This window comes from Schistosoma haematobium, chromosome 2, assembly GCF_000699445.3.
Source record: "Schistosoma haematobium chromosome 2, whole genome shotgun sequence".
Classification (NCBI taxonomy): Eukaryota; Metazoa; Platyhelminthes; class Trematoda; order Strigeidida; family Schistosomatidae; genus Schistosoma; species Schistosoma haematobium.
The window spans coordinates 35318309-35342334 of record NC_067197.1 but is presented as its reverse complement, the minus strand read 5'-3'; the positions used below and the strand labels follow the sequence as shown (position 1 = coordinate 35342334).

The window sequence follows — 24026 nt, the reverse complement described above, 5'->3', positions numbered from 1 at the left end:
ATTATAACCACCATGGGTTGTCACGGCAGCTGATGGATGGACACGCGTTACACATCCTAACCGTACCTGAGTCTAATCTTATAGCTCCTTATTCAAATGCTATATGATAAATAAACAATGCCCCTGCCCAAACTAATGGAACACTGGTAACTCAAAGGCACCCCGTATGGTATCTTACATTGGTCTACGCACTCGATTAGCTCTTTAGTGAGAACATTACTACAGTCCTGCTAAAAATCCCATGAACCCCCTTATCTCCATCAAAACAAATAAGTCTGTATTTGCTGCATATAGCAATTTTATTTTTCAGAAGATATAAGTTAGAATTAGAGTAAAATGGCAGTATATAGCAGATGCACGTGGTACATGTCTTCCTAGATTAACTGACATAGAGAATACGGATATCAGCTTAACAGGCTTATTTAGAAAGACTAGTGTCTACTTTGAACTTACTGCGTGAGAAAGTTATACTGGAACTACGAATAATGTAGGAATCTAGTCTCCCAGGGCGTAAGAGGCACTCAAACTGGAAGACAGTTGTCCAAAAATAATTCGAATATGAAGGTGAAAATTTGCAGGTACTTTTCATCGTAAGGGTGAACATATTACGTAATGGTTGACACCATACCGTAAAAAAACACAAATCTGCGAGTGGTGAAATACGATATATAAAAAGTGAGCTTAATAACAGTGAATTACCTTTTTACTCCCTGATCATGACCCTTCGGCTTCCTTTTATGGCCAAAACAGCAAACATATACTACACACTGATAGCAGATTTCCGGCTTTTCAATGCTAAGCCCGCTTTAACGCATGACGTGGTGAGTACAACCCCTCTATTACTGTCATATGGCATATTTTTCATAACAAACGCTCTGCAATATATTCGTAGCATCTGTGACTTCATCTATAGTTATCGGAAGTCTAAGTCCTTTCGAAAACAATACTGATATCCCCTACTGCTGGGCACTCTGTATTAGTTTGACTCGTTGGTGGGATAGTGTTGTCCATAGTACTGAAGAAAAAATTGAAAACCGGAGATTGTTTCTTTTCATTTTGCCGATAACATCATAAAGGATAGTTAGGAACGAACATGCAGACAGTTAGTCACAGGCGTCAGCAACAATTATTTTAACTAAAAAACGAGCTTCGGCTTTGGATATCTAGAAAACAAGCCAAAACAAAACCGATAAGACTAGCCAGCCTGGCTGAAGAAATACATTGACTTCAGTAACAGCAGCCGGAACCCAAAAACAAAGCAAATTGAGGAAAAATTTTGCTCTAACATTCAGAGTATTACATTAACTTCTGCATTTTAGCACAGTGAAACATTAAGTTCTGTAGCTAAACAAAAGAAATAGCTGAAAAAAAGCACAGAACGAAAAAAGCCAACCGCCATTGTTTACAAAGATGGCGGATATAATAATTCCCGCCTCATTCTGATTGGTTGCTAGGTTGAGGGCCACATTAACGAAATTGATTTGCGTTTAATAGCAGCCGGTTCTGTCCTAGGTCCTTTATTTTTTATGATGTATGCAAATGTTCTCTCCAGTATAATACAGTCGCCAATGCTATTGTACGCTGACAATGTAAAAATCTGGCGAGTAATAACGGGATACGAAGATGCATGTGCACTTCAGGCAGACTTAAACAATGTGATTAACTGGTCGAAAGAGTGGCTGAGGCCTGTCAACGAGGAAAAGTGTGTCTACATGCACATTGGGGTTACAAATTTCAATAGGTACAGCATAGAGGAGGTGGCTGTACCAATGGTCTGATCTCATAGAGGTCTTAGGGTGACAGGACAACGGCCCATTGCCAGGGGGTCGCAGTTAAGGGTTTAAGAACCGTATGATCTTTAAAAAGGACGTTTATTAAGATAGATACTACCATGTTCACTACAGTATAAACAACCTTACTGAGAAATAAGCTTGAGAACTGTGTTCAGAATTTAAGCCCCTGTCTGAAACGTGACTCGGGTATCTCGGAAAAAGTACAGAGGGCAGCTATCCGTGCAATTCCAGAACTCTGGGGTTTACCATACAAAAAGCGGCTTGAAAAGCTGGACCTCATTACTCTGTTCTATCACAGACTAAAGGGAGATATAATTTTGTTGTATAAAATACTAAGAAATGATTTTGAACCTAACGTATTCCTTTTTTTTCTCACTAGATCGGGATATCGCAAAGGAAATAGTAGGCGAGTAGAAAAGCCAAGAACGAACAAAATACCTGTGATATACAGGTTTTCACATCGAGTCATTAAACTTGGAACCCGTTACACGAAGCAGTGGTGCCCGCACTTCCAATCGACTGGTTCAGAAGAAGACTGGACACTCATGGAATAATACTAGAAGGGAAATAACATAGTTCGTAGGCCTTCTGTCCTTACTAGATAAATTTGAATCTGAAATTTACAGGTGAAAAGGCGTGACCTTGAGACCACACACCTACTCACTAGGTTCAAAAGTGGTCTATAATTCGGAGTTAGAATTTAAGAAATGGTTCCCGTGACAAACTGATTTCATATATATTGTTGAATAAATTTCACTTCAAAATCCAAGAACTGCTATACACAGTTCAAAAACCATGTATGCTTTTTTATTTTACTGCTAGACTATAGCCTAGTGCAGTAGAAGTACACACATGTTGCATATTTAGGACTTCTTTTTTCACACTCCTTTGTGTACTTAATAATTCCTTCAGAAATGTTTTCCCCATCCTCACGAATTGTTCCTAGATTTGATATATCATTAGCCTTAATCACTGAAGGTAACAAAATTCATCCACAATTTGTGCCAACGTCAGCAAGTTCACAAAATTTATCACAGTTATCTACAGAGGTAGTATGCATAGTATGCAATCACTTTGTCACTAGAATCTGTCATTTCTCAATTCGACTGTGATATACGATTCTGTTTTATATAGACGTTCTGTTATATCATCTCCATAAATAGTAATATTCAGTAGCAATGGTGTGTGTAGCTGCAAACTCCCTGCTTAAAGAACAAATACGAACTTAGTTAAAGGTTTGTGATTTACACGTTAAGCGTTTACGAAATCATTATTTTCCAGTCTTCATATCCCTATCTAGAAGTCTATAAGTGTAGAAGATCATAAACTGAATGGACATAATTGGTAAATTTAATACTGATTTCCCTTACGATACAATGAAAAACTCAATGGTTTCCCACCATAAGTTGAATGCTGCAACATTCATTTATCAAAAAAACACATATGAAAGGAACTATAACTCCATTCCAAGCATCAGAAAAAGGAGAGTGAAGATGCCACAGGTATTCGGAGTTTGACAACGCTTTAACCAGTAACACCTAATATGAAGTGTACCCACCAAGTGAAATAAAAAGACATAAGCGAGGAGGTTCAAAGATATATTTGATAGGCTATCAATATATCGAGGACCATCTGATCTAATCTGGCTAGCGATTGCAGGGTTTGTTGAGCACAGCGTTCCCACTCATGATCTGGTGTGGATGCATGACCGATCACCTTCAGCCACGTGAGTCTATTAAAACTAATGTGACCAGCATCCGATGTCGAAAACTTACAGAGCTGTCTATTTTGGGGATTTATTTACCACTACAGGAGTGTTTGTCAGTTTAAACCTGCTTGATATTGTTTCTAGATCGGGTGCGAATACGCCATGAAAATCTAGATAATCTTGCAGCAAACCAGTGAGGATTTATCGATACCTATGCTTCAGCATAAGTAGAACTTAGTACAAAATACGAATAGCTCTCTATGTTATCAGTCCCCAGCCCATTACCCCCACGATAACATGTGATCCTTCCACTAAAATGACACGGCACTTACCACAGCCTATCCTTTCATGCTTCTTAACTACGTACTTAACATCAGAATGAACAGGTGTTACATTAATAACCAAACATGCAACTCTGTCACTGCATCTGACGTCATCCCATTGAAGTTGGTGAACTTCTTATCATCCAATATATTTACTGTGAACTTATGTATGGATACTTTTTATGTAATTATCAGTAAACCCCTGGACATGAAGTAAAAAATGAAGTATACTAATTGTCGTATGATTGAGACGATGCTTTTCAGTTATTATGAACCGGTCTACACAACTCACATATAAATACATTCCCAGCCTCTGTGTAGTCAAACAAGTTTCTTGAGTGATACCGTACGGTTTGCATATGTAACAAACGGTAATGTAATGTCCTATACGCTATAGAGTATGCCTAATCACTTTTTCCTATTCTGCATTGTAAGTTTGCCCAAGCTATGTGATGGATCTTTATTGCATCGTTAAAGATTCTTCTAATGAAAACACATTTGAACTTACAGTCCTAATCACTATGTGCATTTTCTATCTCCAACATCCATTTTTACACATTTGATGTTTCTAAGTCTCTGTCTGCCCAATGTACAAATGTTTTCTCAATTCTTTGACACAAGCAGTAAATTCGCTACTATGACAAAATCTCACGTCACAGTTGTTGGCTCACTCAACGTTGACCTATCTGTGTAATTCCAAATAACCCTAATGTGTTGTATTCCTAGATTCACGAGTACTATTCCAAAGCTAGGAGAGACAGTAACTGGTTCGAGTTTTCTTCTTGGTTACGGGGGTAAAGGGGCGAATCAGTGTGTGGCTTCCAGAGTACTGGGATGCAACACTGTACTAATAGGAAAAGTCGGAGATGACTACTTTGGTGAAATGTTTGTTCAGCACTTAAAACAACTTGAAGTGAACACTGGTAAGTGAAATCTAAGAGAAATGTCAATGACTTAACAATATTTGCACAAAACTAATTACTATCTTCTCCTACACCCCATTAATGTAAACAAATAGCCAATACTTTCGAAACAATAATTTATATCCTGTCAACATTAGTTATGCAGGCGTCGTTAATTAATTTGGACTGTTTCGAGAAGTAAATAAGATTTCTTTTAACAACACGTCTTATTTGGCAACTCATCTTGGTTGCATTTACTCGCCTTTATCAAGACATTCCTTACTAGTTCTAGTCCTAATCACTCCTTTATAAATAGTAATTTAGTTTCTTTGTCCAGTACATTGTCATATTGTATACTAGTATATTACTTAACAATATTCTTATTTGAACTTAGACGGTATATCAAGAACATCAATGAATAGTACTGGAGTTGCATCGATTACAGTTGAAACAAGAACAGGTGGAAATCAAATTATCATCGTCCCAGGTGCAAATATGCTTGTATCAGAAAAAGACATTTCTCTTGCTGAGAAACTAACCCTCTTGGATACAAAAGTAATGGTTTGTCAGTTTGAAGTAAGTTTATAGCAATCATGATTTGACTAGTTATCAAGTAAACCGCAAAACCTAATATGTCTATTGAACTTAGTATCTTTTCACATGATGTCAACGCTAAGGTTCACTGTCTCGACATCCCAGTAAACAATCATGCAAATTCACACACTAAGCAGAAGCGTCTTCAACTTCATCGACAACAAAAACGGAACATGTAGAGAACTGTGGACTAGCCCAACGTTGCATATACACACCTCGTTAGTGTTGTAATAAGTTATAAAACCCTGTCTGTTTCAAACATTCACAAAAGTAACGACTTTCCGGTTTCAGAGTTTAACCAAATTGTTCGTTATCTTATTGATGAAGAAACTGGAATTTTTATTGCCTTGTGTAATAAAGCACATATTTCTTAGCGAAAGCAAAATAAATATGTAACATTTTCACATGCATTTCTCCTCATGTATACTTGAGAGGACCCACTCATGGCTTATCCGAAGTCATCTTTAGCTTCATCTGACCGCAAAAGTCCCAGTTTACACCTTGTTCGCAAGAGTAGCTCTATTTTATTCTTAACAGTGGCAATCGTGCTGTAGTTTTCAGCCGTAATTATTATGAGAGTAAAATGAACTTCCCTTTCGTCAATTTATTTTTCAGTTTATTGCCCTGGGTTTTTTGTTGTAACAGTTTTCTGCTCTACATTAAATTAATGAATACCTGTAATAATTGTAGCATGATGCATCAAGACTGACTCAAACAGAAATCCGAAAAAATCCCGACGTCGGAGTAGAAACTTCAAATAGGACTTTCGAGTCTTTATCACCGATTACTGAGTATCCAATTATAACAAGAAAATGTAGTTTAACCCGCCAAATATTTCAGTACTTCGAGCGATCTCACTACGTTTACAACACTTAGTTCACCTTTTATAGAAAATTGTTTGTTCAGTGTCGTTTCGGCCTTAGCGATGGATGCAAAACTAGCTTATAGTAATCCTGCCGAACCCATGAATCTACTTATGTGAAACATACATTCAAAATTGACAAATTAACACCAATCTATAACTAACTTGTGTAGAGGTTTCGAGAACAAAACGTACACAACAGCAATTACTTTTACTTCTAATTAGACCTATGCGTTTTCTACTTGCGAGAAGTCAAATTTAGCAAACACAGAAGACAACTCTGTATATTGTGACATTCGCTGGCACCAACTGCTCAGAATGTCAAGGCCGTCTGTACAACAGGAAGTGTCCAACAGAACATGCCATTACTCATGTTGTGATGTTTTTAACTGTATCTTTGAATTGTAATGAGAGTTCCTGATATGACCTTCGTTACGTAGCGAAATACTAATTGCCTGGACCTTCATCCCCATCTACTAGTTAACTCAATTATCGGTCATTAATTGGCTGAAGTGTTGATTTTTTTGATAACTTTAGATCAATCCAACAGCAACACTCTATAGTTTGAGGCTTGGCCGTGCTAAAGGTGTAAAGACAATTTTAAATCCTGCACCTGGGCCAGTGGCTTCTGGAAATCCTAAGAAGTTGGGGAATTACGAATTTATGGAAGATATTTTGTCAAACTGTGATTTCGTATGTCCAAATGAGTCTGAATTTTGTTCTATAACTGAGTCTGATTCTGAATCCCTTTTTTCCAAAGATGAGATTGGCTCACTGAATATAGATGCTTTTATTCCTGGTCTTACCTATTTGCTTAAAAAGAAGATCAAATACCCCATAGTAACTCTAGGAAGTAAAGGAGTTATTGCAATTTTATCTGAACAAGATATGGAAAATATATATACCAAAGACGCTAGCGAAGTGGCTCGTATTACTTTTGATAACCAAAAGAAGTTGGTAGTGCACTTCTCAGCACCAAGTAAAATTGATGTAGTTGATACAACAGTAAGTTAACTGTTAGAATTATTCTTCAGTTCTTCACTAGAAATGACAGTTAGGGATGAGGCTTTTTATAAAATACCAACCTTAACAACTATTAACCATTATGTAAATCAAAAACCCAAACTCATCCACATTAAACACAGCCAACAAATTAACAACCACAAGTCGTTATGACTTTCATTGTTTGGATGCAAATCTTTCCTTAAAAACGCTTGACTGTTCTATAGACAGTCGACGTACGTAGATTTCACAAGCGAGTAACTAAACACTACATTGAACCCGGATGTGGTGTTAAACGTAAACGTGCTCTGAGTTTCATTTTCAGACTCCCCAGGTAACGTACAGCCTGTAATTAAATAAGTATTTATATCTGGCTACACGACCCCCGAAACTTGTTATCATAACATTGTCCTCAAGTATATTGGCTGTTGTGGTTTACAGACAAAAGTAATACGTTTGAGCTATTCTCAGTCTATTGTCAAGTCTGCGATTCCTGAAATTAATATTGATCTATTAACAGCTTCAACAAACTTGCATATAAGTCTAAGTCTACAGTGAACACTAAAGCAATATCCCAAGATTGCTAAGTACTCATATTAAGCGCTTTTAGTAAGGTGTAGACAGACTTGAAGTAAAATTTTATATTTGCTGGGTATCGAATTTTGCGAAAATTTAACCAAATATCCTAAAAATTACTTGCCAAGAAAGGAAAGCTCCAATCCTAGAAGCAATTTTCGAGTTTGATGGAATTAGAGTAAATTATTTTAGTATAAACGACCCAATGTTACTATTTGGATGAAAAATGCCAGTAACGTCCCAGTATGGGATTGCAAACAATCTAATACATTTATTTGGAATGATCGTCGATGGGGGACTTAATTTATAGCTATCGGAGTTATCGCATCACAAAATTCGACAAGACCGTGATGCTATCTAGCATGTTCTACAATTTTGAAGGGTGCATCGTCACTTGGACCCAAGTCCAGTATATTTCAACCTGCCACCTGGCGCGTAGTCATATTACTGATTTATCATACGTCTAAGATGAGTATGTCGCCCTTTATGAAAATGGGTCTTTGCATGTCTCTCCTCTTGAATAGCTTTTACTGACAGAAAAATAGGAGAGTGTGCTATTAAGCTTGCTACAAACAATTGATCATGCCCTGAATATCGGTCGAAAGCAGATAACCAACCACTTAGTGACTTGAGAATCATTAACAACAAAAACATAGAAATGCACCATAAATCTCTTTTAACGCTATTACTTATTACTCAACAGAAAAAAGGGCGCTAAACTGTATTAATTTATATGATTATATATAATCTCTTTTCGTAGGGAGCAGGAGACTGTTTTGTTGGCTCACTAGCTTACTTCGTCGCATGTCACGAGGACATTACTCTAGCTGAACAAATTAGACGATCGGTTTGGGTCGCCAGCCAGTCAATCCGTAAAAAAGGGACACAATCTAGTTACCTGAAACGTGATGAACTTCCTGATACACTCTTTACATTAGAAACATTTCAGTGGCCATAGTAGCTAAAATCAATAATTTTTTCCAATATTGTTTGCTTTCTAAAATACTTGGTATGTCCTATATCCCAACTTAAAGAAATATAAAAGATAATTTACACTGAAATAAGTATCATTCAGAATCACTATCACAACTGATTTTGCGCTTTTTCGACTGAGACACCTTGAGTTCTGAAAACAATGTAATAAGAGAACCATTAACAGAGTTTTTAAGAAAACCATTAGGGTTAATTTTAATCTAACCATTACTGCTAGCAGAGAAACGCGATGCTGAAAACAGATTAACATACGTGTAGTGGATATTTCAGTCCTAAAACTTACATATGCCAACCAATATCTTCGCAATCAGCTGGTAGTTACCCCAGTTAGTCACGTTTTCACAACCTTGACCGTTCACAATGAATATGTGGGATAATATATTGTCAAGATGGTACCAAACTCAGTCAATGGTTCGATTGCGGAACATCTTGTAAGTTCTGGTCACGTTGCTCCACCAAAAATCTCTTTTAGGGTCATTCATAGAGTCAAACAAATTGGTTCGAAGGAAATACAAACAATCCGCAAATATGAGCTTAATCCATGTGCAAAAACAATATGTTCTACCTCGTTTCTTGTCCCCTTCCATACCCAACAGACAGTTCCTACTGATTCATCAGTTCTTCATAATTAATAATAAGCTATTATTACAACAACAAACTACTCAATTCTTCATGTTCATCTAGCGAGCAATTATCTCTCAGCTATAAACTATCTTCATCGCAACATCTTTTTTATTATAGAACCTACTTCTGGTATTAGATATTTTCTAACAATTCGCGACCCATTGCTACACTATGTTCTAGTAGCTTCAGCAGATGTCATCGTAAAAAATAAATTTTCTTTGTAAAACCGTCTCTAATCCTATCCAGAAACAACTTGATTTCAGAAGCTTCAGTGTCTTTTGAGAAAGTGTAGTGTCTCAGTATTAGTTTAAATATAGTTTATAAAAATGCTATAAAATGAAATCCATTCTCTAATTTACCATACATTAGCTTAGAAAGTTAAGTAGTATTACTATTCACACACCAAACTGGCTTTGTATTTAAACCTGTATAGGATTATCAATTTGTTATTACATTTCATAGAGCATACTGCCCACCTGCATATTCTCAGCTAGATATACGGCAACCTATTTAACATTATGTATATCTCAACCCAAACGATTTACGAGGTTGTGTTTATCGGAGATGTAACCCTGTGAACTAAATAGCAATCAAAATAACTATTTATGACGACACCAGTATATGGGAGCATAACGACTTGCCCCTTAAAGCATTTAGGTGTTTTTAATACAGACTGACGGGAATTTAGTCAACATTGCACGATCAAAATAAGCTGGTCTATTAATGTGATATGATCGTTGTGTAGATTTTCCTGTTAATTGCTAGGAGTTAATATTATTCTCAGTTAACAGTTCTCCCAGTTATAAATTCCGATCTCATGTTTTCTTTGATGAGCAACCAATGCTGACAACCTCATTTTACGATATATTATTGCTTTCCTGAAATCGTTCCACAAATATTTTGGAGCTTTCAACACTCAAACCTTGTTGAATAAGATAAAAGCGTATTCTGTTTCTCCAGGATATGAATAAAAGATCTAATCCCGGTCATTCCCAAAAACCTTACCACGCTGAATTGGTGAACCAGTGATTCACTGTACACTGATCTAAAGACTTGTTGAGGGTCAATAAAAGAATCAGTTCTCTCTTAAAACACGTTTATACTCCGGCCATGTTTTGAGTATTTGCTAAATGCAGGAGAGTTTAATCAAAAAGACGGAGCTCAATTTGAAAGTAAATACCATGGACATGTTTGGACCAAACAATTAATCCAACAGGTACTTGCTTATCCTGGGGGAGCCTAGCGCGATTTGCAGTTCTCTGCAAAAGCCAGCAGTGTGATCTCTATGGAAACTAAAATAAATGGTCAAGAAGGACCAATGAATCTTCTACCAAACTAGTAAATCCTTGAGAACTTATTTCGAAAGGTTCCGAACATGAGAAGCGAAGGGGACTTTAATAAAAGTAGAAAGTTTACGAGATGATCAAGAGCAGTGGTAGATAATGAAAGCAAAGGAGATGGAGTAGCAGTGGTGACAGGTAAGAACAGATAACTCTCTAGATTAGTTAAAAAGTTAGCTCTTAGTTAACCATGATCAATTTTCAAACAAGGTGACTGAAATACTTTGGAAAAAAATTCAACTGGCCTCTAGCTAATATTCAGATGCCTACTACTTATCAATGGAATCTCAATTAAGTGTAAACGCCCATAACTAAATGAGAGCAGAAAATTAGATGGTCCCGATAGGTTACACCTAGTTCCTCCAAATGGTTGTTTGAAATTACTAACAGAACTAAGATACTAATCGGTTTGAGGGCTAGACAAACTCTCATCTGATCGGTTCTAAGGGTTGATGGTGCTATTCCATTGGGGAAGGACGGATTTCTTGTTACAGCTTTAAAAAGCAGTTCTGCGTTCCTGATCTTGTCAATATCCTACTTTTACCGTGCTAACATGGGGTGGTGTCTTGACTTGGATTGATATACAATTGTGTCAAGTTCTACGTAGATGACTGATTGAATAAATCTACATTAACTCCAGAGAAACATGTTTGGGAATGTATCCTTTCAAAAAAAGTAAATTCAGCATTTATCAAGGTAAAAGTTAATACAAGACACATGGACAAGTTATGCGCTTTAAGCTTACTTCGACCAATAGTCTTCTTATCACGTTTACGTTCAGCGAACCAGTCTACTCTCCTTTCCACACATGAGAGCGGTGCCGTTTCAGACTTCATACAAGTAACTAACTCCTCAGCCTTGGATAGTTGACTTTGAGCGGCCCTCAATTCTCGCTCCTCAGCTTCTGCAGCCAAGATTTTTCCAATTATAGGATCCAAGCGAGTAATTTTGGACTGATAAGTAGTAATAACATCTAGAAAATATCCGTAGAAATTGCACAATTGAATTCCCCGAAGCATTTATAGATGAAAAACTGAAATCAATAAATTATGGATCTAGAACTTTCAAAACATATAGGCATTCTTTTCAAGGTATATCCAAAACTACTATCTCCTAAAGTTGTGTTAGGACTACATATGAAACAGTTGGGAGACAACTTTGTGCTGTATAATCCCTAGTATCCTTATTTAACAATTATCAGAATGATGTAGACATGTAAGCGCTAAACGTCACATTAGATCTTTCTATTATTCGTATGTTTCGTGGCTTTTAAATTAAAGCAGTTGTATACATTACTTTTGATGGCACTCAGTAAGTAATTAATTAGTCAAGAATGGGAAAAAACTAGTTAGTAATTGATAGTTTGAAGCTTACTTAGCAGTTTACAAAATGCATACTTCGTATAAGTGACTAGTTTCATCTTCCTTTCTAATGTGTTGTTTTATGAACTACTAAATAAGTTATCCATAAAGTTATATTTATAAAAATCGCAGCGACTGAACTTTAATGGTAGCCTGAAATAAGTTTTTTTTCAAAAAATCTTAGAATGACTGATTTGATTTTGATTATAGGGTAAGGTTGGATTTAGATAAGCATTACCTAAACACCTTTATATACCACAACTCGAAGACATTCTCAAAAAAGTGCGTCACTTTATACTTTAAGCTAAACTCAACACCTGTATGTGATTTGGCCCTTGTTTAGCACACAACTGCCTTTATGATATTATTTTTATTTAGTAATTTTGACTATTTTCCACGAAACGTTGGAACGGTAAAATTATGTTATGCTGATCGTCTTAAAAAGTTTTTCAGGCAATCAGTAAACGGGGTTTAGATATAAAACAATTAAAAACAAAAAGCAATCGAATTGCAGTGAAATAATAGTCTTGATATGATTAATTAGCACTTACGTTTTGAATTATTCTTTATGGTAAAGGGAAAAGGTTAATTTGACACCTCAGGAATAGTTTAGTGCTGTGAGTTAGGGTTGTAACCTTAAAGGGTTTTTGTTACTAACTGACATCAGCTGTGAGGTAAAAAGGTAAGGGTTAGGTATAAGGAATAAAGCTAGAGTTGTGAATTAGGATTACGAGTTAGGCTTAGGGCTGTCACTGAGAACTGACATCGACCGTAAGTCAGTAATCCTGTTTATAAACTTAGAAATAGAATGGAGAAACGTTTTCTAGCGACAAGAGCACCCTTGATTATGCTTTAAATCACATCAAGTATTCTTACATAAACTGCACCATGGAACTTTTATAACTACTAACTAAAACTAATGAAAATGTGGTCAGTCAGTCAGTCAATTATAAGCGACGTAGAACCTGGAACATATGTGCAAATATTCAAATTACCACACTACATAAGCACGGCGAGGTAAATTGTCAAAATGAATATCAAAGTAGCAGTGATAGCAAAAGAACATTATGCATAGAGAATATGATTCCATAAGAACGAATGAATCCACAGAATAAAAGGTATGAAATAATTTTCGAACACGGGAACCAAGGGACGATAAAAAAATGAACTCATCTAGACCATTGCGACTGATTCTGAGACGTTAGGTTAGTTAAGAATGTTTATTAATCATCAAACAGAGATTATTGAAACTAACCTGATGCTATAACTCGTGCTTTAACCGGATAAGGTGCTTGTTTCATTATTTCTTTCATCACTTTGCGATCATCCTCACCCACTAAAGACACTGCTCTTTAAATGAAATTATCAAGTAAAGTTAGTAAAAAAATGACATAATGTAATCGAAACAATTATAACTCGCAGAATTTAGAAATCTTGTACTATCTAGTAATAGTAATTAAGCTTAAAAGGAACGTAATCTCGTATTTGTACAGAAACATTGCAACAAGTAAAGTGAACTAGACGCTTTCCACCTCATTCCTAATTCAGAATTGATCTTTAGTTTAGTACATTCTGTTACTTAGACGATTTGACTTACTCGCTTGATTTTTGTACGTAAGATAGTGAGTAATTTTCATACAAACAACGGTAATATATAGCACTTGAACACTCTAAATTGTCAATACAATCATGATTATAAGTTTTGTAAGGATCAAATAAGTCTTAAAATAACAAGGATTATCAAATTCGACGAGAGTTTGTTTATTCATTGAAAAGAAACGACACAATGTCTATTGAAATAGCTGAGTAATACGATATGAATTGTTGAGAGATGGGACTAAACTAAATGGGATATAGTTCGATAAAGCTCTAAACGTTTATAAGCAGATTTGATTTTTGTCTTGGTATATCTTTTTTCAATTATTATCATATTGAGAATCAGTTATGATAGTTTACAAGTTTTGATGTAAGGAATAATTAACTGATATGAATGTTTACCTTTTGCCCCTAGTAAGAGTAAGCAAAGACTGACCGGATTGTTCATTTACTAGAATGATTAAACAATTACTCAACAAGCTATAATACGTGCCATAAGAAATACATCGCTGAGTTATAAGAACATGGCTTTCTATTAATTATTAATTATAAACGTCCAAAAAGAAGACATAGCTAAGTGATTTGCTTGTGTGTTACTGTAGTTGCTTATCCGTAAACAGAAACGTAGAAAAAACATTACAATTACTGGGAAAGCATGAGCTTATAAACAGGAACTCACCGACCAACATTCATAATTCTAGCGGTACGACCAACTCTGTGTACATACTGTTTCATAGTTTGAGGTAAAGCATAATTGATAACCTTAAGATTAAAAAAATCTTTGTTGTTAGGTTAATAGCAACACTAAACCTTTTATTGTGGTATCTAACAAAACAATTATAAGAAGAAAGATTCTCCAAACAGTAATCAATTTGTGAATAATACATCAGAAATGATTCTTTAACCAATGATATTTCTAAGTACTGTTTCTACTGATTCACTGAACAACTCAATTTGTAATTCGAAAATAACTAAAATGGACACCACGGGGACCATACACTTATTGATTTAAGTGTACCCAATCCACACTATAATCACATTATATATTCTTTATTAAATTTCTAGCTTTCATTTGATGGTAAATTTTTTTACAAAATATATTATTTTAATAGTAATAATGTACACATAGCCAGCAGGAAATTAGCGTACACAATACTACAAAAATGTATTCCTATGATTTTCATGTAAGGAGATAACAAACAACAAATGAAACTGAGTATCTTTCTCATCATTAGAATTAAGATGTTTCGTTCTAAATTTGCTACAACTAAAATTCTGATAGTAGATAAACATGAGTGACTACCGATTCACGTTTGCATAACTACATATATACCTCACACAAACCCAAAATAATAGTGATTATTGTGTAAGCCTACTAATTCTAAATACATACTATACATAGGTCAATTGTTAAGACAATCTATATCTACACGTAATCTGTTAATCATAGGAAACGTAGGACCTGGTACATGTGTATCGGCACACCATGAAACACTTTACATCGGAACAGAAAGGGGAGAATAACCAATCGGAAACCGAAAAAGAATGGGACTAATATATATTCCAGTCCAAAAATGACACCAATAAGTCGTTGATTTTACCAAGCATCAATGTAGTCTCAATTAATCTTTGAAGAAACTGAAGGCCAAAAATTGTCACCATTTATTTTTGAGAATCTGTAGCATTACACGCCTGAATGGATTATTCTAACTTTTAGACGGATGAACTGATCTAATCTTTCCAAGTAACTGTGTACACATATGTTTGGTCAAGTCGGTTAATTACGTATAACCTTGATCATGCTTTATGCATGTGTGTATGCTAGCAGGTATGTATATGTACACTTGTATTTCTCCTGTGTTTGTAAATACTGAGTCGGACTTGATAAAATCGAGTTGTCTGAAAAGCCTTCTCTAATGTTGAGCTTCTCACCGTCTTTCTGTGTACATAAATGCCTGCAATAAACTCTTCTAACTCAAACCGTATTTCGCTTTTATTATCACGGTTGTCCAACGGGGTTGGTCTAAGTATAATATGCGAAATCAGACAGACGATTGTTTTATGGTTCACTTATCGTCGTTTATTATGGAATCAGACTGCAGGCACTAAAAATACAAAGTAATATGACGTATATTTAGTTTAGCTTTTTACCCGAGTCTTACGATTGCCAAGTTAATCAATTAAATTCCGAAAATGAAGCGCAATGAGCATCCAATAAAGGATTTTTTTACATATTCAGACAAATCTGAAGTAGTTAGACGTGATCAAACGATGGAAATGTTTATAACGTTCGCCAAAACGTGATTGACTAAAGGTTAGGTTGTTAGAAATAACATGGACATAGTGATTTTCAGCAAATAACAAACATTAGAGTTTACTCGTGGCAATATTATCATACGGAACACTAATTAGTCCATCACTTGAATATGGAGGGTGCCACAAAGACGTATTTCTTGATAAACAATCAGTGGATTGGTTAAGCTGAAATGTTGGCGTTTCGTAAAACTTAGCAACCTTGCTGTTTACTTTAAGCACATTAAAGTACATGATACACAGTATAACAATTGAGACAACAAAGGCACAATTGAAACTTACTGTTTGTACATTGGGAATATCCAAACCTCTTGATGCTAAGTCAGTTGCCAAAAGAATATCAACAGGGCGTATATCATGTTTATTCATTTCAGAAAGCTGATCAATTGCGCTTTTATTTTTACATTCATCACTTGCACCAACAAACGAGAAACGCTTCAAAGCCTCCAACCTCTGTGCTTGTGTCATATTGCCATGTAACTCAGTACATGAAAGACCAAGTAAACCTAACATAATATGCATTTTGTGACAATCCTTCTTAGTTGGTAAGAAAACTATGGTCCGTTTACGAAAATGACGCATCAGCAAGGCTACGACGATCGCTCGTCGATCATCCTCTCTATGTGGACGGATGCGAACAAATTCTTGATGTAAACATTGGGCTACAGCAGTTGCTTGATTGAGGAATATTTGTACTGGGTCGCGAAGCGAAAGTATAGCAAGTTCTTTAACCTGATCCAGAAAATAATGTCATGATATAAACTATCTACACAGTATTAAAATCACAAAAAGAATTATGTACATCAAAATAACTATATGCATGTAGAATTACATGGCCAATTGCATAAAGTTCCAGAAAATAAAATAAAAACCGATTGATTTACACATATACCCGTAAAAAACAGCATTATACGCATGATAGTAGAAAGCACAGTAAAACTAAACAGTGATTATAACCATTTACTGAGCTAGAAACAAATATCGGAACCTATGTACGTCCACTAAATACATAGCCGTAAAGTATTACAAAGAGAACTGAGGTGCATTGTACTGGTCCTTTGATAGACAGACTGAATCCTCACCTGTGCCACAAATTATGGGAGTTGATAAAATCCAAATGTACTTTCACAGCAATAGACTGAGTGCGCTTAACACTAATATTGTTATTACCTCTACTACTCTGGGACACCCTGACAATTTTATCTCGCTGCAATAATAGGATGTGGTAACGTGAACCGATGTATACATGTACCAGTTTCTACATTGATCTTTATCTACCAAGCTAAATAAAGGAAAGGCTAATTTTTCAGAGCTGAAGTCGAAATTCATGGAAAAACAACCCAAATGTTACCACAAAAGTAATTTGACAACTTACACTTTCCGTCATTGTAGCAGAAAATAGCAAGGTCTGTCGTTTTGTGCTGCAGAATTTAATAATTTCTCCTATTTGCTCTGCAAAGTATTCGTCTAAAAGCCTTACAAAAATACAATGAATATGGTACTTACTTGTCAGCCTCATCCAATACAAGGTATTCGATGTGTTGTAAGTTAAAACTAGGAGCATTTGAGAGGTGGTCGATCAGACGTCCCGGTGTTGCAATTACCAAATCAGGATTCAATCTCAAGGAAGCCTCCTGTGAGTGTAAATCAAGTCCTCCTATTTATCCATAAATATATCTCACAATAGAGTAACTCACCAGCCGCTAACTGAATCCTGAGCTTTGGACAATATTTAACTAGCTTTTCGGCGACGTTGAAAATCTGCACAGCTAACTCCCTAGTCGGACTGATCACAAGGGCCCGAGTAACTGCATGGTTAAAATCAGTTGGCTTTTTTGCTAGTCTCTCCAAAATAGGCAGCAAAAACGCTAACGTCTTACCGGACCCTGTCCTGGCACAAGCACATATGTCATGGTGAAGTAAGGCAACAGGGATGCATGCGCACTGGATAGGAGTTGGTTTGTCTAAGGACATTTCAGTAAGTGACTAATGCTGAGAATAATTTATTCTGCACTTACTTTAAGTAATGGTTTAGCTAAACTGAGTTCTATAAATGACGACACCTGCTTGTATTTTGTAACAGCACGAGCAAAATTAAATTTTTCTGACTTTTAACAGATGGTAAACAAAGACATACGTTTACCTCATCCTTTTTCTTGCGAACACGATTACCTTTATCTCGAACGACGTCTATAATATTTTAGTTAGAATGACGACACAATTACCTGTAAACTGAGTAGTGGAACTTTCATCTTCTAAAACACCTGGTGGAATAGCATCGCTGCAAACTTCAACACTTTCGTCGGAGCATATGTCTTTGCGATAGGTCTCTATTAAGGTATCTACTAATCTATTAATTGATATATGGGTAGATGATAGATTTTGAGCATCCACAACTGGTGTGACATCCTGGAATACCATTTGGTCGACAAAAAATGAAAAGAACTTACAGGAGTATCGAATGAGAACTTTGGATTAAATATCATTTGAACAGAAATAGGATTTACAAAAGACTGATGTTGAAAGCCTGTAAAGATCAAAAACTCTACAGTACTGATTCAAAATTCAGAACCAATTGTAAATTATCATATAAGATTCATATACTGGGTTTGTAACAGAAATGATATGACAATAACTTAGGCTATTACTTGACAATATATATGGAGGAACCGTTTTACTGTATTATATACTCAGCAAAGTGGTTGAATGAGGACTAAATGTGAAACTGAACAGAGCTACCCCGTCAAACCAAAATACTGACTTCACAATTACTTCGTAGTGACAATTTCAAGGATAACAGTCGGAAATTAGCTAAACTGGCTAGTGATTTTATTCCGTTTACTGTTAGAGCTAATGAAGTGATTGTTCACGAAGTCTAAAAATAAACTAAAAAAAGGCTTACCTGATACTTTGAAAACTGCAAAACATGAAACCGCAGTGTCCAATTATGGGTTAAAAGAGGAGGATTGTGTGCATCAGTTTGACTTGCGATATGATACGACCATACGACACAATCATTAAAGGTGAAATATGACAAAACCGCGGATGATCACATTTGTATCATTAAAGTAGTCCTAGTGTTTATTTTTATTTATTTATTTATTTTAACACATAGATATTAGTACAAGGAGGTACCAAATACATATGCGCCACACAAATCTCATTTGATATGTGTGAGGACTGTGATAATGCTCGAGTGCCCAAACCGAAGCAGATGGTCTTCTTAGGGGGTCACACCCGGAGCCTTCGACCTAAAGATCTAATCTACAAGGCAGTGGAGCAACGTCACGATATGCAGTCTCACGGTAGCCGGTGACTAACGATTGGTTCATATGCCACTTGTTCCCTTAGGATAGTGGAGCCCATGTGCACCAGTGGTTTGGAATCAGGGTTTTTCAAACCCCCCCCCAGGTGAACTCTCCATGTCCACTAACCCGGTTAAAGCGCGCGGACTCTCCCCACTCTCGGCCATACCAGGGTATTTGGGGTGATTTTGCTAGTGTCCCGTCAAACTAGTGGATGGACAATATGGCTGCTAGACCTAGTCCTAAATAAGTACGCAAACTATTCAGAGACAGAATTTCTGGTGGCTAAAAACATAATATGGCATTCCAATACTAAGTGAGCTACCAATTTTTGCTTAACTTTTCCATTTAACTAACGGTTTCTTTTCTAACGCCAAATACCTTGGTATGGCAAGTTCGCTATTTTTCACATGGTTGCACGTTTATATTTTCTTTAGGGGAAGTCCAATTCAGTCATTGGTTCCTTGTGTTCAGGTACCCGAACAGTAATCATGTCCAATAATCAAAAGACAGGTTATAATTACCCTAGACGTTAATGCTCAATTTTTAAGAGCCATACCTAATATATTGTATATAATTTTCCTTTTAGTTTGATCTACTCTGTTTTCTTTTCATGTAGAGTGAACAAATTTCGCTATCGGCGAGACTCTAATTTAAGGACGACCTTTGAACGAATCTTAAGCGACCTTGACAATTATTAGCCAATCAGAAGAAAGTATAAAGTGAAAATATATTATATGAAAGTAATGAATTACAGTGGATATTCTTCTTTTACATGATTTAAAAACTTGTTAAGGTTTGATTAAGGTTCAGAGGTTCTGAATTCACAATGCATATGGAATAGAAACTCGTCCAATGGGTTAGGTTTACGGGTAAGGTTAGGGTTAGGGTTGTAGCCTAGGGTTAGTGTGCGAACATGCGATCAGTTTACAACGGATTTTAGAGGTTAGGGTTGGTGTAAGGGTTATGGTTAAGGTTGGGTTTGTAGCCTGTCAATAAACACCTCTTCTCTAAAATCCGATGTAAACCGTTCGTATGTTAGCACCCTAACCATAACCCTAACCCTATGGACGAGTTTCTATACCATATGCATTATGAATTCAGAACTTCTGAGCCTTTTGATCCCATTTTTATGTCATTAAAAAGCTTATTAACAGGAAGTATTTCTGAGAGAACTGTATATTCGGTGCATTCTGTTACGATTTCTCTTGTTCCATCTATACATCTTATCATTCCATCTTCTGGGGTACATTCTGACATATTAAGGCTCAAAGTTGAGAACATTAACGAGTACCTGATCGATGAGCCACCTAAATTTTTATGTTTCATTGGTTGTTTACCTAATTTGATAAGTCTGTTCTGTTTGGGAATATTGTAACCTAAAAGTATGAAGGTTCAAAGCCGTAAGTTTGTTTGCCAAATGTATGGAAATTTTAATTATCTCATATAATGAAATTCCAATTCCTACTTTATTATTCCCCCACTCATGTTTTTGATAGCCTCAATGAAATAATCGTTTTAAAGTGCCTGAATTTCACGTATGTTACGTCTGCTATCTTCTACATAGGATTCTGACCACAAATCTGCATACTTGGCAGACTTTTTTTTACCGACTATATATATTTGTAGCCACACCTGAAAATGTGTTTGACAACTAGATTATGAGGATTTAGAGTAATCGATTAGGATCATACACTACCGCTGACTTGGTTATATTAGCAGAAATAATTTTATACAAGCACCAAGAAGCGGTGATTTTATGGTTGATATTACTAAGCATCAGTCACTGGTTGAGGGTCAAACCACTTTAGGAACATTAAAACGCATTTCCTAGGATAGCTTAATGAAATCACACTAAGTAACCGAATTATATTCACTAGACGCACCAAAAAGAGGTAAAAAATATCCTCATACCAGATTTTAGGGTTTTGTGCCTTTCCCCAAAATAGTGAGATTGAGATGTTTATCTGCTTCATATCATGAACCTTAGCTATGGAACTGCCAAGCAATAGTTTCCGTAGATTGCACCTTACGAGTCTTCAACACCACACTATATTTAAGTATGATACATATCATATGAAGTACACAACTTGAACCAAACAATTAAGTTCAGATTTAGTTTTATCAACTTTTCCAATCTCCTGATTCTGGAAGAACTTCATCAATTAAGGGAAAGCTCCAGATGAAAACTTAGGAGAGGTGAGTCAGTCAATCAGTCAGCCACAACGTAGGACCAGGCACATATATGCATCGGTCCAAGTTGCCATACCTCATTAATACAACAAGATGGACACCGGATTCATATAAGTGGTTAATTCAGAGGTGGTAATATATAAAAGAAGGATTGCAATAAGGATATAGTACAGGAAGAAAAAATTAGTTCGCAGAAAGAAAGATATGAAGCGATTTTAATCTCTTAGTTTAAGAGAAGACAGGGAGTGTATACACCGACGCCATTATGATCGATTCTGAGCCATGTCACCAAGAGTCTCCAACCATTGGTTACGATAGTCACGCGGACCCCAACCAAGTAGTCTGCATCTACCAACATGGCTCAGACTAGAAGTTGGTGACTTCAAGCCCTGATGACACGTTTTGGTTTGGCCGCCCCTAACTTTCTTCCAACCATCTCCAACACCGGTTAGCATTGCGCGTCGTGGTAATCGGTGTTCGGGCATACGTAACACGTGGCCCAACCATCTCAGTCGATGAAGATTAACAAACTCGTCAACCGATTTACCATCATTCCCTAATACCCTGCGTCTAACCTCACTATTACTTACCCGGTGATCCCAGCAGACGCCAGCAATATTTCTAAGGCATCTGTGGTCAAATACTGGTAGCTTACGAGTGTCTTCTACTCTTAAAGGCCATGTTTCGCTGCCGTAAAGTAAAACAGAACGGACTGCCGCGCAGTATACTCGTCCTTTTATTGATAGACGGATATCTCGCCTTCACCATAGGTGACGTAAGTTGGCAAAAGCCAATCGAGCTTTTCGAATCCGTGCTGAGATTTCGTCAGACACCAACCCATTAGGGCTGATCAGACTTCCAAGATAAGTGAAGTTGTCAACGCGTTCCACTACTTCATTCCCTATCCTTAGTTCAGGTGTTGACACAGACCAGTCCTGAAGCAACAACTTGCATTTAGAGGGAGAGAAGCGCATTCCAAACATTCTGGCATTGTTGCTTAGTGCTACCAAAAGACTCTGCATTTTGTCAGCGTCTTCACCAAACAGGACTATATCATCTGCGTATTCTAAGTCGATAAGTGGACCTCCTGGTAGGAGATCAATACCCGAGAATTCAGTCGACGAGAATGTTATTTCTATCAACAGGTCTATGATGAAGTCAAATAAAAATGGGAAAAGTGGACAGCCTTGACGGACACCACTTGAGGTTGCAAAAGTAGAAGACAGTTCGCCATAAGCCCTGACTCGACTAGTAGTGTTAGAGTAAAGAGCCTTCACAAGGTTTATGTACTTCTGAGGTACGCCTTTCAATGACAGACACTGCCACAGAATCTCGCGGTCTACAGAGTCAAATGCTGCTTTTAAATCAAGAAAGACCACCATTGTCGGACGCCGATAAGTATGCCTATGTTCTAGAACCTGACGAATGGTGAATATATGGTCGATGCAGCCACGACCAGGTCTGAAGCCAGCTTGATTCTCTCGTGTTTGCAGTTCACGAGTCTTAGATAGGCGTCCGATAATTATCGAGGCTAGTATTTCAGATATTATATTAGTTAAACTAATCCCTCTGTGGTTGTCACTTGGAGAGGTGAGATCAAGAAAAAAAATTTCCCGTGGTCTGAGGAAAACTAGAAAATTTTTGATGGCATTAGAGAAATGTCCAGATTTAGACATCGATGTCAAAATTAGGTTATAAGAATTATCTTGAAAGAAATATAAAACAAAAGTACAATGCTACACTTATAAAAATTATATTGAAATCACAAATCAACCAAGTGTAATATGAGCTATTACGAAAATCTAGAGAAAACTGAATTACTACCCAAGTTCCCAACTTTGTGGAAACCCCCAACGTCTGGGGAAATTTTGGGAGTTTTGTGAGATTTCTCCTAAATGGGTCAAATTTTCCCCAACATTCGGAGCTTGGGTAACCCAATTATAATTGGGTTCCGAAAAATTGAGGCTTATTAAAATGCACTTTAGAGACCCAAGGCTTTCATGCTACTTAAAATGACCAGTATTGCCATATAGGAAATAATATAAGAGGAAATAACTTATGGATCATTACTGGAAGAACGAACCAGACCTATGTGACGGTAGCGCGCAAAGCGATTGCCGCTGTTCTAGAAACAATAACTTGATCTGAGAAAAGATAAGTATATATTCACTATATGTACCACTTGTCTTTGAGATTGTTCACAGAGGTCAGTGCCAAGATGCTGGGGATCTATAAAACTGTTATTTTATTTTGCTACATAATCGTAAATAGTATTTTCATAAACGTCATAACTAAAGGATTTTATAATTAGTTCAGTGACATTCGGTCTGTTACCTGGTAGGCCATGAAAAAATAACTTGAGAAATTAGTTTAAGAAGTCATATTTCACAGAATGACGTTCTGTGCATCAAGTAAACTGAATCAAACCATTTAATTCATGTTTCATAACAGATGCCGACTCACTTTAGAGTGTCAAGAAGAGAAACTACCGATTTGATAGCAGAACTTTGCGACATGTCCTACAAAGAGCAAACAAAAGAC

The 24026-nt window shown here is 36.5% G+C and overlaps 2 protein-coding genes across 4 annotated transcripts; one reads left to right on the top strand and one right to left on the bottom strand.

Moving 5' to 3' along the window:
- Positions 1-2319: 2319 nt before the first annotated feature.
- MS3_00006814 (uncharacterized protein) lies at positions 2320-8821 on the top strand (the record flags this gene model as incomplete). Of its 3 annotated transcripts, XM_012939430.2 has the most annotated exons (6): positions 2320-2590; positions 4449-4514; positions 4551-4747; positions 5121-5302; positions 6720-7187; positions 8521-8718. In XM_012939430.2, exons 2-6 carry the CDS (start codon positions 4462-4464, stop codon positions 8716-8718), a joined length of 1098 nt encoding a protein of 365 aa, XP_012794884.1. In that variant the 5' UTR covers positions 2320-2590; positions 4449-4461. The 3 variants fall into 3 exon arrangements, with proteins under 3 accessions (XP_012794884.1, XP_051068231.1, XP_051068232.1); XM_051215051.1 differs by lacking the exon at positions 4449-4514 and having other exon boundaries at positions 8521-8821; XM_051215052.1 differs by lacking the exons at positions 4449-4514; positions 4551-4747 and having other exon boundaries at positions 8521-8821.
- Positions 8814-23601, bottom strand: DDX27 (putative ATP-dependent RNA helicase ddx27). Its single transcript, XM_051215050.1, has 12 exons — positions 23556-23601; positions 18438-18514; positions 18213-18396; positions 18131-18177; positions 18006-18095; positions 17685-17973; positions 17363-17644; positions 16270-16719; positions 14354-14436; positions 13334-13428; positions 11463-11690; positions 8814-8886 (listed from the first exon to the last, which is right to left on the bottom strand). The coding sequence occupies exons 7-12, from the start codon at positions 17549-17551 to the stop codon at positions 8828-8830; spliced, it is 1104 nt and encodes a 367-aa protein (XP_051068230.1). The 5' UTR covers positions 17552-17644; positions 17685-17973; positions 18006-18095; positions 18131-18177; positions 18213-18396; positions 18438-18514; positions 23556-23601; the 3' UTR covers positions 8814-8827.
- Positions 23602-24026: the final 425 nt, after the last annotated feature.

Bases quoted from the DNA above. Each gene is read 5' to 3' on its own strand.
- DDX27 (XM_051215050.1), bottom strand. From the start codon at position 17,551: ATGCTCCTAGTTTTAACTTACAACACATCGAATACCTTGTATTGGATG. The intron at 13,429-14,353 runs GTGAGTTCCTGT...TTTCATTTAAAG, and splicing joins AGAATTATGAATGTTGGTCG to AGCAGTGTCTTTAGTGGGTG. The intron at 8,887-11,462 runs GTAAGCTTAAAG...CATTGTTTTCAG, and splicing joins TAAGAAGACTATTGGTCGAA to AACTCAAGGTGTCTCAGTCG.